This window comes from Juglans regia, chromosome 12 (assembly GCF_001411555.2).
Source record: "Juglans regia cultivar Chandler chromosome 12, Walnut 2.0, whole genome shotgun sequence".
In the NCBI taxonomy this organism is placed as follows: Eukaryota; Viridiplantae; Streptophyta; class Magnoliopsida; order Fagales; family Juglandaceae; genus Juglans; species Juglans regia.
This window is the reverse complement of record NC_049912.1, coordinates 22,265,425-22,280,643: the sequence shown is the minus strand read 5'-3', so window position 1 is coordinate 22,280,643 and position 15,219 is coordinate 22,265,425. Positions and strand designations below refer to the sequence as shown.

General features: G+C 33.7%; 1 protein-coding gene and 1 long non-coding RNA gene across 3 annotated transcripts; one reads left to right on the top strand and one right to left on the bottom strand.

Moving 5' to 3' along the window:
• Nucleotides 1-870: 870 nt before the first annotated feature.
• On the bottom strand, nt 871-5,564 carry LOC109005853 (probable linoleate 9S-lipoxygenase 5). The gene is made up of 9 exons (XM_018984918.2): nt 5,031-5,564; nt 4,190-4,479; nt 3,561-3,801; nt 3,083-3,421; nt 2,871-2,956; nt 2,681-2,788; nt 2,254-2,558; nt 1,893-2,156; nt 871-1,810 (listed from the first exon to the last, which is right to left on the bottom strand). The coding sequence occupies exons 1-9, from the start codon at nt 5,230-5,232 to the stop codon at nt 1,042-1,044; spliced, it is 2,604 nt and encodes an 867-aa protein (XP_018840463.1). The 5' UTR covers nt 5,233-5,564; the 3' UTR covers nt 871-1,041.
• Nucleotides 5,565-9,935: 4,371 nt separating this feature from the next.
• LOC109005778 lies at nt 9,936-11,670 on the top strand. 2 transcript variants are annotated; one of them, XR_004797782.1, is made up of 3 exons: nt 9,936-10,031; nt 11,242-11,346; nt 11,419-11,670. It is a non-coding gene; the product is annotated as an uncharacterized LOC109005778 (long non-coding RNA). The 2 variants fall into 2 exon arrangements; XR_004797781.1 differs by having other exon boundaries at nt 11,242-11,670.
• The last annotated feature ends 3,549 nt before the right edge of the window (nt 11,671-15,219 follow it).

Here is a 15,219-nt window from a genome sequence, read left to right as displayed (position 1 = left end):
TTCGCCTTTAAATGACCCGGTTACGGATAACCGGGTCACATGACCGGATCCGTAACCGGATCCGGAGTTTTTTAACCGCCCGGGTGACCGCCCGGGTGTAATCCGGGCGGTTATCCGCCCGGATGCACCCGGATTTCCGGGTTTCGGACCGGAACCGGAAAAAATCCGGTCCGGTTCAACACCCTTAGTGCTTTGGCAGGAGCTGTGTTCTGAATCCATTTTTCATTCTTGAGTGTTTCTGTGGGCACTACCATGGCCGTATATGAACTGGATACCGTCCGGGTTGTAACCGATTTTACCCAAATGGGTATCCACCCGTTTTTAAAAATCCGGCTACAGTTCCAAATATTCTTGAATATCCAAATTCGTATCTGGATGCACACCCCTAGTTCGAAGTAGCTCTCTGGAGTGTTTAATTTGTTAAATCCTTTACTACGCAAAAATTGTTTTCATATCGTTGTTTATATTAAACATGGTGGCTGGTCAACAAGCAGAGTTGGTCGAGCTGTGCGACGCAAAGGAGACCGTATCAAGTTTTCAACTGCAATTGCAGGTTTTAGGCATCTCAACAGCACAATCCTTATGGTTTTTAGCACGTGTCTCTCTTATTTGATGCGGTCTCTTAAGAATATAATACAAATAATTAAATCTAGTTCTTTCCATCAATTTAAAATTTTGAAATAAGCGATGATTTCACAGTCTAATCGGATGTCCAAACTTTTGCTTGCTTGTGCATAACTGTTGGACCTCTCCTGGTGCCAAACCTGATATTTAATGGCGGAGCACTTTGCCCATTTGAATTCCGATGGCATTGTTATTGTAACGATTATTCGGTATTATATATATATATATATATATATATGGGGATAGTTTCTTTGAATCTGCTCATATATTTCACACATAAGAAAATAGGTACATCACACGTGATTGTAAATTTATCTAGATAATGCACAACTACCTTTGCCTACAATGCTAGATCAATAAGAAAAATGAGGACGCTAGAACCTATCTGACAATCTCTTACTATCAAACCAAAAAATTCTAGATTGAGATGCTGTTAGGAATTCCCTTTCCAGTGAGGCCACCATTTCTAGAGTAATCTGAGGTGTTTGGATAGAGCAGGGTGTAAGGCACCCTGACTGGCCCGACCCGGTTCTTCCATCTCCTATTATTGTTCATTTCCATAATTCTGTTTTCTATTTCTATCAGCTTGTTTCTAAACCTTTCAAATGCTGCTATTGGTTCAGCATCTGAGGTCCAATCTGGATTATCTCTCTGCCCAAGATAAGTCTCATCAGTTGAATGCCGGGACAAAATTTCTATCAGTGATACACCGAGGAGGGTTTGGAACTGGGCTGTTATTGTTTTCAGGAAGGCTAAGTCCGGGTTTGACAGAAGCTCGGCATACTCGGAGGTGCCTGGCTCAGGTATGAAGCGGCGGCTTACCGTTGGTCGATTTGGAAGGAAGCCAGCATAAGGGTATTGCCCAAAATTGACAGCTGCATGGAGGGCAGAAGCCACCCAAATTATAATGGTGCAGGCTTGGACAAGCTCTGCCCTTGTATGCATCTCAGGCCACCATGGCTCATCTTTCTTGTCACCATGACCCTTATTACGGATCTCCATCCACCATGATTGGAGTTCAGAATCGTCTTGGACCGTGTCATCAGTTGGATAGTAAAAAGAGCAGTATTCTCTAACCCAATTCTCAATTGCTGACCAGATCTCTAGCCCATCCACAGCATAGGGATAATCCTCTATAAGAAGTCTGAGGCCATGGGGGTAGCTTGAGTCTGGAACTGCGATTCCTCTAAAATGAAGCAAAAACTGGATCAAAATTCAATGTTGAAGATCAAAACTGTTGAAATTATTATTTAACAAAGTTGGCTGACCTCTTGAGCAAATCAGCAGGTAATGCCTGTTCTGTGAACTCCCAGTTCTTATATACAAAAGCAGACATTTCCATGGCGAACTTGGCTGGGAAGACTGTTCTCTCAAGCACCCCACCAGCATTGATGAGGATCTGCCGTGCCAAGGCATTTATATGCATCGTGTCACGGAAATGTGTATGCAAAAGCTTATATATTGGGTGAACCACACTCAGCTGTCTGTTTGTTGCAATCACAAACGGCTCTATTACCGCATGGGTGTTCAACCTGCAAACATGATTAGAAGCATTTTGGCATGCATTTTGGGTCAGAGTCAGATATTCTACTTTCTGCTACCATGCAGTATTTTTCTTAGGTATCATACCAGTGGCTAATGAGCTGATGGTAGCCAGAATCGTTAACAGCGGCATAGGCTTTGGCCAGCTGCCACAACGAACCTTCAACACCTTCCTCTGCTGGAGTGAAAACTATGCTGACCGCACCATGAGCCTCCCCTTGTGGATGTGGCAAGCTTAACTCGATAGCCAAGGGCTTCAATGTCCCATCATCTTGCAGCAAAAGGAGCGTTCGTGTGGCATATGTTTTTGTGGTTGTCGAGTTTATTCTAGTCAGGTATGGCATCAGTGCATCATGATGATCTAATATGAATAGCCCGTTGTTTTTTATTGCCTATAACAGACAAATAGAAAATCAGTTACCTATCTAGAAAAAAGTGTAGCAACAGATAATGGATATCATGTTGGTTTGATAATGTAGATATAGTCAGGAAACATATGAAGTATGAGGCATACTCGATCTACAGTGATCCCTTTCAGGTTCTTCTCAATGTGCTCTTCTCTTATTGTACTATTTTGATTCCCATAGACTTTAGGGTCCAGCTCACTGGTTGGGGGAAATTTCTGCAGACAGGCATTTCGGTATGTTAACGCTGAGGGACTACTTAACATTATAAATCATGTTATATAGTCAGTTTTATTTTACTTGGAGGCGGCTGATGATAACAGGGTTCACTCCAGCAAGCATTTCTCGTGCAAACTCTTCATCTGTCCTCCAAGCAGACCTGTCCTCTGCAATTATACCAAAAAAGCATTAGGTTTGCTGTTAAAAGAGCTTAAAAATCATAAAAGTTTTGAAGTATCTAAGATTTTGAACTATCTAATGCCACAAGAAATGGGGAGAAAATTTACACATACCTTTGATCACATCAGGCATTGGAAATTTGAGGAATCGTTCACCATCATTACGAACGAGTTCCCTCAAAAGCTCCCAAGGAATGCACTCTCTAATTTTACCAAGTGTAGGTCCATTTGGTAGCTTAATACCCCGTTCATAGAGATTAAGTACATCTTTAATGGTGTCAAACTCATTAATGGTTTTATCACATAAAGATGCCAGCTCTGGGAGCAATATCTGAACTAGGGACTTCAGAGCATAGGCAAGAAAATCCGAGAACTTCACATGGCCAAACCGCTCATCTCTTGGAACATAAATGTCAAGGCTTAGAAGTGGCAATCTGCTCTCAGAATTGGGGTCTGTTACAATGAGAATATCAAGTTCCTAGCTCAAAAGGATGTAATCTTTACATGCTTTATGCCATTCGAAATTAAAGAGAACAAAAATTTAAGACTTGCTTTAAATATATTGAAAGAGGAATCCGTTTATTTCTCTCACCAGTTTTTGTAGGTTTTCGACCAGTTCTTCCTCTTCTGGGATAGGGATACTCCTTTGATCCACCAAGAACAGGGCGTGCATAGTCTGGACCTTTGTCTGGACTTCCCAAATCATTGTAGTAAGCATAATCATAAACTCTGTCCCATTCCTTGAGCTCCTCTGATCCATTGCCCCGCAGATTTACTAGCTCTCCTTCCCTGTACTTCCTTAACATCTCAGGGGTTTGACATGGAAGGTAGGTCTAGCATTAAAATTTATAAGTTTAGTGGATTTTCATAACAATATTCCTTTTGGCAAAGCATCCATCAACCATTTTGCCCAAAATTAACTTTTTACCCAATTTGATCATTGTTACTTTAAACAGAATAATCAAGAAGAAGAAAGCACAACACAGATGGCCGGCAACATCTCATGCTAGCAACCATCTTCAAAAAGTTTAACTTACGGGGTCTAAAAACACCTATGAATATGATGATATTGCGGCCACTATCTAAATAAACATAAAGTATCGAAGAGAAGCAGACCTGCCTCTGGATAATCCAGAGTGGCCCACGTAAGATCACAACTGAGATTTCAAGAGGGACAAACCATCTGTCAGATCTATTACATTAAACCAAACTCAAAATCACCTTGTTTGAGAAGAACACACGGTTGTATTTGTAACGATGTGCAGGGTAAACCCAAGAATTGCAGACGAAAACCATACGACCATGCCCAGGAACATCTTCCAAGGTTACTGTCTTAAGATAAAACTGGCTGTGGTGGTGATTTTTGACAATTAAAGCTCCAGGAGCACCCATGGAGTCGTCCCACTCGAATGTAACGGGGAATACAGTTTCTCCCCCTGGAAAATGCGTAATTGTTCTAATCCATTTCTCCAAGTATGCCACCTTTCCGAGCTCCCCTCTTAATCCATCCTCTAAACAAGTAGGCAACAATATATTTTAGTTTCTCAGCTCCTTCAATCTCGATCACTGCATCTTCCCCAGAAACATAAAAGAAGCAAATGCTTGAAAGTTGTTCACAAAGCTACTTGATTGAAAGATTTACATTGCAGTTGATTAACTTCCAGTTAGTTGGTTTCTCAAATAAAAAGATTAACAAAGCATGAAACCATACTCATGAACCAAGTGTTGATCCCACTTAATTGACCTTGGCAACATGATCCATTTTTCAAAGTATTTGGCTTCGGCTATGTGGGTATCTTGGTGATCACATTTTTACTTCGACCAATCTCGTTTTTACATATTGATAAACTTGTATTCTTATCATATTAAAGTTGATGACTAGCCAGAAAGAAATCGCAATAGATGGGGAAGGATACTTTGAGAAGAAGGCATTTGATGCTTTGATTTAAATGCGACTGCTTTTATCCTCTGCCATAGACAAACCTAGTTAATGCACTCGTACAGTAAAACAAAACAAAGGAGAGAGAGAGAGAGAGGGAGAGAGAGAGAGATTTTGGGTGACCTGGATCGGGACGAGCAGAACTGATGAGCTGCAGGGAGACACACTTGCCCAACAATTCATGAATCCGATCAAGCAATGAGGCTTTCACATCTTTGAAGTCCAACACGTTTTTCTTCAATAACACTACTGTCCCTTTGACCTTCTTGTTGTCACCCACCTTGTGGTTCTGCTTCTTTTTGTTCTTGCCACGGAGCTTCTCCATTGTTCGCTATATGATCTCTGAACTGGGACAAAACCTCATCAAACACAGTAGCACAAGAATTAAACAAAAAAAAAAAAGGACAGAGAGCTTGATAGTTGGTAGGGAAGCTTAATGCGATCTAAAATAAGAGAGGACCAGATAATATTCGGTACACATATAGAGGAAGATTTGGCTGGGGGGGACAAAATTCACAGCTCTGTTTTGATGGTTGCAATGTCTCTCTCTCTCGCTCTCTCTCTCAGTTATTGACTTCTGCAAGACTTGGGTATTTATGGCATCCAGCAGCTCAAAAATTGATGATGCCGCCTGTACCGTGGGATCCTACAGAAATTTCCGATCGTTCTCTCTCTCTCTCTTTAATTAAACAAGAAATATTTTACAATCCTATGTCACACATTTATTGTTTTTTATTTTTTATTTTTCTCTCAACAGATGTATAGTATAGAATTGTTAAGTAGAAAAAATTTTAATTAAAAAAAAATTCTTCTATTTCTAAATCTTTATGTAAAACACACATTTTATATTGTTGACATGATAAGACTTGATTTATAAGAGATTTAAATTTTAAATTTTTCTTGTAAATCAAATATTGTCATGTCAATTGTATAGAATGTATATTTTTCACGCCGACTTGTAAATATAATTTTTCTTAAAAAAAATCTGATTCTCCATTTTCACCCACGACTTTGAAAATTTTATTATGTGTTGTAAAGATTTTTAAATAAAATTATTTTATAATTAAAAATATTTGATTCCACACGAGTTAAAATCAGGAGTAGTAAAATTACCATCAGCTAAATAATCGTCAATTAAATAATTTATCACCGATTTTTTAACTGCTCCAATTAATTCATCAACCAATATATGGTTAATTAATTTCTAAAAGAAATCATAAATCATCTTGAGACTCTTTAAAATAAAAGTCCATTTAATTAAATATATCAATGAATGCATAAATAAATAAAAAATTGATTTTAAAGTGTGACATTATTTGGAAGCTCTAGCAGCCTCTAAGTGACGTATCCTCCCTCTGCTTGAAATAATTTGAATTAATTTCATCTAACACATATATGATATATCCTACTTTTAAAATAAAGTAAAGAAAACAAATCTTGCGTGACCTAATTTTTATCCAACCATTATTATGTATTTAAATATTTTTTTATCCTATAGTTATATATATATATATATATATATATATCAATTAGGATCGATAAGTCTAGCGGGATCAAAATGGGGAAGGTCCACTTCATTTATGATTCCATAAGGCAAACAACAATTAATTCTAGGACTTCTAAGGATCATGACAGTTGTGAGAATATATGGGAATATTACCCTAAATTCTTATATATATTAACATCATCTATCTTTAGCATGAAATCTATGATTCATAGGCTATGAATATGAATTGCACACATCTGATCACACCTGATGAGAGACAGGAACGATGAGGATCGATCGAGCTCCTCATGATCTTTCCAGTACCTTTCGTTCACACCAGACTCACGGCCAGTATAATGACATGAATTCTTTCTTTCTTTTGAAGCAAAATTAAATCATCCAAATTAAGCTTCATTGAAAATGACCTTAATTAGTACTGTTGAAGACTCATTGATCATGAGTAGCTCTTGGAAATTTAAACAGGTAGAGTACTTCCTTATGTAGATGCTGGGCGACGTGTGGGACATGGACATCATGATCCGATATCGGTACTGCTCAGTTTTCACCCCCAAATGCTTGAATATTTACAGAAGAATTGATAAATATATCATCTTTTTCACATTCCTTTACACAATTTAACATAAAAAAACGATCATTTATATAAATATATCATATAAATTGCTAGATGGTGTTCTTAAAAAGTAGTTAATTAACATAGAATAAATAGATTTTGATTATCTATTTTACATAGAAGTATGGACAAATCCTATAGCAAACTCAAGCCAAATCTGTTATTCAAAATAATCATTTATAATTTTACTTCATTATCCTAATCCCATTATCGGCCATTCAGGAAAAATTAAATTAAATTAAAATTAAAATTACCTCTAGGTCTGGAAAGATTTGTTCATGATGCTGATTGCTATCCCAACCCAAAAGGCCCAACATGACATTTCACGATTAGATTGATCATTTTTATAAGATAAATTATATTCTCAATCAGAGCACATGATTATAAAAAAAATTTATAATTTGATTTAAAAGATCAATTTTAAAATTTGAATCCTATAAATTAATTATTATTATTTAAATAATGTGAATAATATGTTCTAAACACCGACTTCATAATAGAATAACTTTTTTTTATTACTATATATATATATATATAGATATTATTCGGTCATTGTATTTTATGCATGGAATCCCGCTCTGATACGTAGCAATAAGGATCAGTGGCACTGGATACGAACAATTAATCTATCATTAATACCATAAGGCCTGACATGCACCATTTTGAACTTTATAAATAGTGTTAATTATGTTAGAAAATACAAGGAATGATACTCTCTTTTATCATAGAAAAAGTTAGTACTATTAAATTAGATATGGACAATCACGAGTGACCCGAGCAACAAATCAAACACATGGCTCAAAAAATGTGGACCCCTTGCCATACTCTCGCGTCAAATATGCAATTTCATGTTGATGCTGCATGCCGTGACGTCTCAAAGTTGTTAATTAGGTATGAAACATTTTAAGTTTATGATCTCTTCTTATCTTTTGAAATTAAATAATGCTACGTAAAGTCGTGGAGTGCGCTTAACTATCAATAAATTTTTCGTATGATATTATTTTGTATTAGAAATTTTCAATAATTCAGAAAAAGACAAACACGTAAACTTTTTAGACCCTACGAAATTAATTAATAAGTGTTGTGAAAAAACAGTATGAATAATAATATTAAATACATGGTAAAATTCACGTGATGTATATATCATGCACAATTGTAAAATGTCATGTCTCATATAAGATATTATATACATGAGCTAGCTGATCCACAACAACTGATCACGTGCTTCTAATTTTCTCTACAATTTAAACATTATAATTAATTAATTAAAATATAGCTCATCAGCAACCAAAGCTTTCCAGTACTACTACTATTGAAGGTAGCTAAATTATTAAGTTATACATGTCTGATCATATTAATATATTAATATGCCAAAGCAAGGTTCAATGGAGTTGTTGACAGTTAGACGTTATCTCTTCTATCTAAACCGCCCTTTTTCCGTTTGTTTGTTTGTTTGTGTGGGTTTCGCATATCAAGACACGATTAAATGCTTGGTGATTAATACTATATATATACATATATTCTGTGAAAAAACGTGATAGGACAGACCTTTCGATCTTTTGTGTTTAATTAAAAGGTAACAAGAAATTTCATAGAAAACTGTCAAGTTGTCTGGCCTATTGTGCAATGTCAATGTGCATGGCATGGCACATGCATCGATCATGATAACAACTAATTTAACTGCCTGTTTTGCTTTATAATATCTCACCATATATCTTATATATAATAACAGCCAATAAGCAGGCAGATCTTAATTTATCTTCTTTTTTTTTTCATTTTTATCCCTATTTTTACATTCATTTTTTTGATGTGTTATTCACTTTCTATTCATTTTACCCCTACTTTTCGATTCATTTTTCGTTGATATCCTTCAATTTCTGTCGTGTAATGTTTTTTTGGCAGCACTGCCCCTGTTTTTATATTTGTTTTCACTTTCTATCCTTGATATCTGTTTTCACCATATATATATATATATATATATTAGGAGAGGAACAAAAATATTGGATATTTGTCACTGTGACATGTGCCCCATGTGACCTCATGTATAGGCGCCTTTTGATTTCTGCAAGGTGTGTTACTCTTATGTAATTTATTTTGTTCATTGACACGGAATATATATATATATAGAGAGAGAGAGAGAGAGAGAGAGAGAGAGTTTGTATAAAATTCCATCTCAATGTATGATTTGTGTCATGTCCGGAATACTTGTACGTAATGATCAGTTAATTGATTAATAAGATAAAGATGAGATTATATTTTTAAAGTCGGGCCGGCCTGGACTCGATGCATATATATCATGATTATATATATATATATATATATATATATATCTTATATATAATAAACGTCAATAAGCAGGTAGGTGTCGTTCATCATTTCTTCCGAATTTGTCCCTGTATTTCAATTCATTTTACTGATGTCTGCCGTCATGTATGTGTTTAATGGATTTTGTGTAAAATCACTTTTCCTTTACTTGAATGTCCCCGCTAACTAGTGTCGGTTCTGCAAAAAAATTTTAATGTTATTTTCTTTTCCACTTCTTCCGAACTTCACATAAATTCTACTATTTTATCTACTTATTTTTTTTATCTGTTTTATTTATTTATTGGATATACTTTCTTTTACTTTTGGATATGGTTTTTTCGCATGGCTGACGAAACAGTCACCGCTTGGATTGTTTGGCATTTGTTAATCTCGGATTTGTAGAAATTGGATAGTCTTTCACGTTCTCTCCACGTCTACCACCGCTTCCACCGTTTGCAGTATTATTATCAGATTAGTAAAAGTTTAATAATTTTTTTTTTTTTTTTTGTTCTTATCCTTTTGTTCTGTTGATTTCACCCCTTCTCGATTCATATAAAAGCAAAACTCATTTTTACTTTCTACTTCATTTCCTGTTACATCCTACACCTTTAAAATCAAAATCTTCTCACTCACATCGCACAAACTTTTAGTGGTTCAGTGTTGATAGATTAGTTCCTCGTTTTGAAGTTCCAAAGATAACTAGGTATGTAATTATTTTCCTTCTCCGATTAATTTTTTCTCTATTTTTAGGTCTATTATTTGGATATGTTTGTTCTCCTTTCAATTATGTCATATACAATATCTGCTCTTATGGCATGTTTAGGGACGTAAATTAAAAAAAAAAATTGCAGACTGTAGACCATTTATCACATAGTTGGTACACAAAAGTTCACAAATTGAAGACTAAACTTAGAAAAAATTACCACCTGAAAATATATGATATATGGTTTTTACTTCCAAAAAATACTGTATGTAATTGTTTAGGTTTTCTTATCAGTTAATTTTTATGATATGTACTTATTATATACCATGTACAAGATTTACAATTCGTTACTTGAAGAAATAATTGCCAAAAATTTGAATAGGCCAGGTGCATCAACTTCAGGCGGTTCTACCGATCCATTAATAAAAATATCAGAAATTGCCGAAGCCTTAAAGTTTATTCCAGCAAAGACGGTATAATTTTATTGTTTAAAATCATCTCTTACTTGTTATAAAGAATTATCTTTTTCACTTCTTTTGTTTTCTTATGTTTTTTTGATATATAGAGATTGGAGGTTAGTTGGGATCAAATGGAGATAGACGATAAGAACTTTGAATCTGTTTTGTGCCTTTGAAACAGTGCATGTTTGTAAATTGTGTATTCTGGATTTGAAAAAAATATGGAGATTGGAGGTTGGTCGGGATGAAATGGAGATGGAAGATAAGAGCTTCTAAATTGTATATTGTGGATTTGAAATATAAAGATTGGAGATTGGTTAGAATAAAATGGAGATAAAGCATAAAAACTTGTTAACTATGCATTCTTAATTTGAAAAAATGCATGTGCTTAAATTTAAAATGTTAATTGTTTGTTATGATTCAATTAATTTAATAATACTAAACTTTTATTGATACATTTAATACATACATTATCGAAGTCAGGTTTATGATGTGTGATTTACATTTGTCATTTTATTTGATCAGTCAAAATAATTTCTATACAATTTTTTCTTTTTATCCTTTTTGGAAATATGGAGATTAGATGTTACTTTTAATAAAATGGAAATAGAAGATGAAAACTTGTGATTTTTGTGTTATGAATTTGAAATAATTCATATGTTTGGACTAAGGATATTGGTTGTTTATTAACTTCAATTAATATGGTATTATTAAATTTTTATTCATACATTTAATTGCCAATTTTAATGCAGAGATCAACATTCATGGTTAGAGGGAAGTTTACAGTAGCCTTCGAACTTACAGTAGAACGAATTCTTGATTGTACAACAACAGATATTATACAGCATGCAGAGCAGGTAAAATTTATACTTTCAGACACATTTAACAAGTTTAACAAATCATTTTTTTATATGTTTTTGTCATTACAGGAGGATCATTCGTACATAGAGAACATTACAAATAGGATTCAAGATAAAGAGTGGATGATTGTTTTGGGTGCATCTATGAATGAATTTGGGAAACTACGCCAAAACAAACTTAATGTATTATCTGTCAATTACATACCTGGGACAGCAAAATAGCTATTTCAAAAATTTTCTTCTAGACTTCCAGTTATTATAATGTATAACTATAAGAAATTCATATGTAATTATGAGATAGCTCTTACTTTTTATTTGTAATTATGATGATAACGCATTAGCTTCAATAGTCACTTTTTTATGTACAATAAAACATTGTGTAATTATAAACATGTTCGTGCAAATTCCTATGTTATAATCATAAATATTCTACAAGTTATATATATGATTATTTTTATAATCAATGTGAATCTTAAAATATAAACAAAACTATTACATTTTATAATTATATATATATATATATTAACCTATTTTTTATTATTACATATTTTTAAATTTGATAAATATTAATTTTTAAAATATTTTTTATATTTTCATAATTGGGCACACGTGCAATGCACGTGTTTGCCCTTTACTAGTGTGTATATATATATATATGTGTGTGTTATAAAAAATGTCAACGTACGATTTCAAGAATCAAAAGATAATTTAAAAAAATCAGCACCAAAAAAGGAAGAAGATAGATGATCATGTGGTGAAAACTGAAAAGGACGGTGCCAAAAGTGGCTGCATTCTTTATCATATGGCGCGAATGGCCCCAGCCCGGGTGGAAATTAAGTTGGGGTTTCAATGGAAATTACTTGCCGTTTGCTCGTCTTATTGATCTTAACCTCACGTCTTATATACAAGTTTAAGGGTACCGTAAACCTTGACTTGCACGCGGAACTATAACCTGCAGGTTTGAGATTTCATTTGCATGCCATAAGCTAGCTGTCTGGAACTTAATTTCCCAATGTTTGGGGGGCACTTAGGCCTTGTTTGAATTTAGCAAACATTTCAACTCATATTATTTTATCTACTCATTATAATTTTTTTAAATTTTTAAATAAATTAAATATAATAAATAATTAAAATTTTTTAAATTTTAAAATAAAAATAATATTTTAACAATATTTTAATTAATTTTTAACTTTTATCTTATCTCATCTCATCTCAATTCACTATCCAAACATTTCCTTAAACTAGCTAAAATAGTATATAGGAGAAGTGCGTGCTAGGTATGCATAGAGATTATTAAAGAAAAACATAATTTATTATATATATATATATATACGGATATCTATGACTTAATGTAATATGTTAAATATAGTACTTTACGGTAAAAATATTTTGGATTACATGATTATTTTACCACGCCAATTTGAAACTTTTGTACTCGCGCATGCACGATTTATGTGTAGAACAAGCAATATTTCTTATTGCTCAATATATCGAAAGAAGCGTTACTTTTGTCTGCGTTTTAGAATTACAATAAAAAATATATATATAGATGCATGAGATGGGTTATACATATATATATATATATATATATATATATATTATACTAGCACTGTTAAACGTGCAAACATCTGCCAAATTAAAGAAAAAAATAAAATGTAATTTTGAATATTAAAATAATCTAATATATAAGAATAAAATTATTATTTATTTATGTTCATCATTTATTATGATATTTAAATTATATTAAAAATTTAAATTAATTAGATAATTTTTTTCTCTTAAAAATATACAGTAAAATTTCATCATTTATTTAATGATGAAAAATTAGTATTTTATAAATTAAAGTTGATTTTTAGTGTATAATATAATATTATTCTCTTAAGATTAATATTTTATAAATTAAATTTGATAGTTTATGTATGATATGCTATTTATATATTAATTATTTAAATTTTAAATTAGTTTAAATCAGTGTTTAAATTTCTATTGTTAGATCAAATCTAAGGACTTAAAATGAAGGGTTGAGATTAATTACTTAAAAATATTTAATAAAATTTCATCATCTATTTAATTTATTTCAATGTTTTTAATTAAGTGTTTATGTATATTCAAATCAGTATTTTAATCTTTTATAATTAGATCATTTTGAAGACCTCAAGACGAAAGGACTGGATAAATACTTAGACCCTCTTCATTTTCCCTCACTTTTTCCTCCTCTCTCTCTCTCTCTCTCTCTCTCTCTCTCTCTCTCTCTCTCTCTCTCTCTCTCTCTCTCTCTCTCTCTCTCTCTCTCTCCTCCCTCAGCTCACGCGTACACAGTACGCTAGCCCTCTCCCAGCCGAATCTTCCTCTGCCCAGCCCGATGCCGCTGTGCACCGGTGAGCCTCACCGCCCTTTCCACCAGCACCACCTCACTCCGGCGAGTCCCCTTACACCAGTCTCCTTCTCTCACGCTCTCTCTTCCTCTCTCTCGGCTATGCACAGACAGAATGGGCTTGATGTTGCTGCGCCGCCGTGCTCCATCCTCTGGTGCCACCACCTCCACGGTAGCCTCCTCTTCCATCGGTCATCCCCCTCCAGCGAGCTCGGCCTCCATCTCCCTGCCATTTGCTCCCACAAAGTCCACCTCCCTCACGCACAGGTTCTCCCACTTCCACCACCGTGCACCACGACCCACGGTGTCCAGCCACCGTCATGACATGAGCCTTCTCTAGCCACCATCGACCTACTACAACCACCCATGGCCCCGATCTACCCCTCATGCATGCCCACTCTCTCTTACTCTCTCACGGACTCTCCCTCATTCCCAAGCTCCAGTTGATGACCATGATTTGCGATTTACGTAAAAATCTGTGTGTTGATTTGGTGAGTTGTGTGATGACTTGTGTGATGATTTTTTTATTTTGTGGTATTTTGTGGTGATTTTATTATGATTTTACCGTGGTTTTGTTGTGATGATATAGAGAGGGACGTGGATTGTGGTATTACGTCGCACATTGACATTCACACGGACAAACTCAAAAAGAAATAGAAAAACCAAACAAACATAGGAGGAAAAAAAACTCATAAAAAAAAATCTTTATTGTTCATTACTGTTGATGAATAGTAATAAACAGTAATAGGAAGATACATTCACATGGACGAACCCAAAAAGAAAACAGAAAAATAAAAAAAAAAGAAAGTATCTTTACTGTTCATTACTGTTGATGAACAATAATAAACAATAATAAGAATATAATCTCTTTTAAGTTATAGGAAGATATATATATATATATATATATATTACTTATTATTATGTATCTATAACAGTTTAGTTTTTTCTTTATTTGCATGATTTTATTTGGGAATAATGATAGAGTTAGTACTACTCACTTACTATTCTTTTTATATTTTACTTAATGATTAAAGAAGTGTATATTAATAAAGTTATATATTATTTTAATTTTTTGTAATGATTAAAGATATTAAAAAAATATTTAAGAGAAAATAATAATAAAATAAAAAAATTTAAAATGCACTTAAATAGTAGACAGATAATAATAAGATTGTAACCCTGTCACTGCCTTTATTTTGAGCAATATTCGTGATCAAGCGGGATTTAACCCATACGCATTTGCAATCAGAGGAACATGTAAAACGCTAGCTGTTGACTTATAAGCAAAGCAACTGAAAATTATGACACAGCTTTTATCATTTTTCAAAAAAAAAAAAAAATTACCGAATTAATCATGTATCGCATGCATGCAGTTAGTCGAAAAAAGTGGCATAAATCATGCATGCATGCATGCATATATGAAAAAATAATAATAAGTTGCTTAGCAGTTGGATAAGCTGCATGCATGCCCAACCCATGCTCATGATCATGGCACT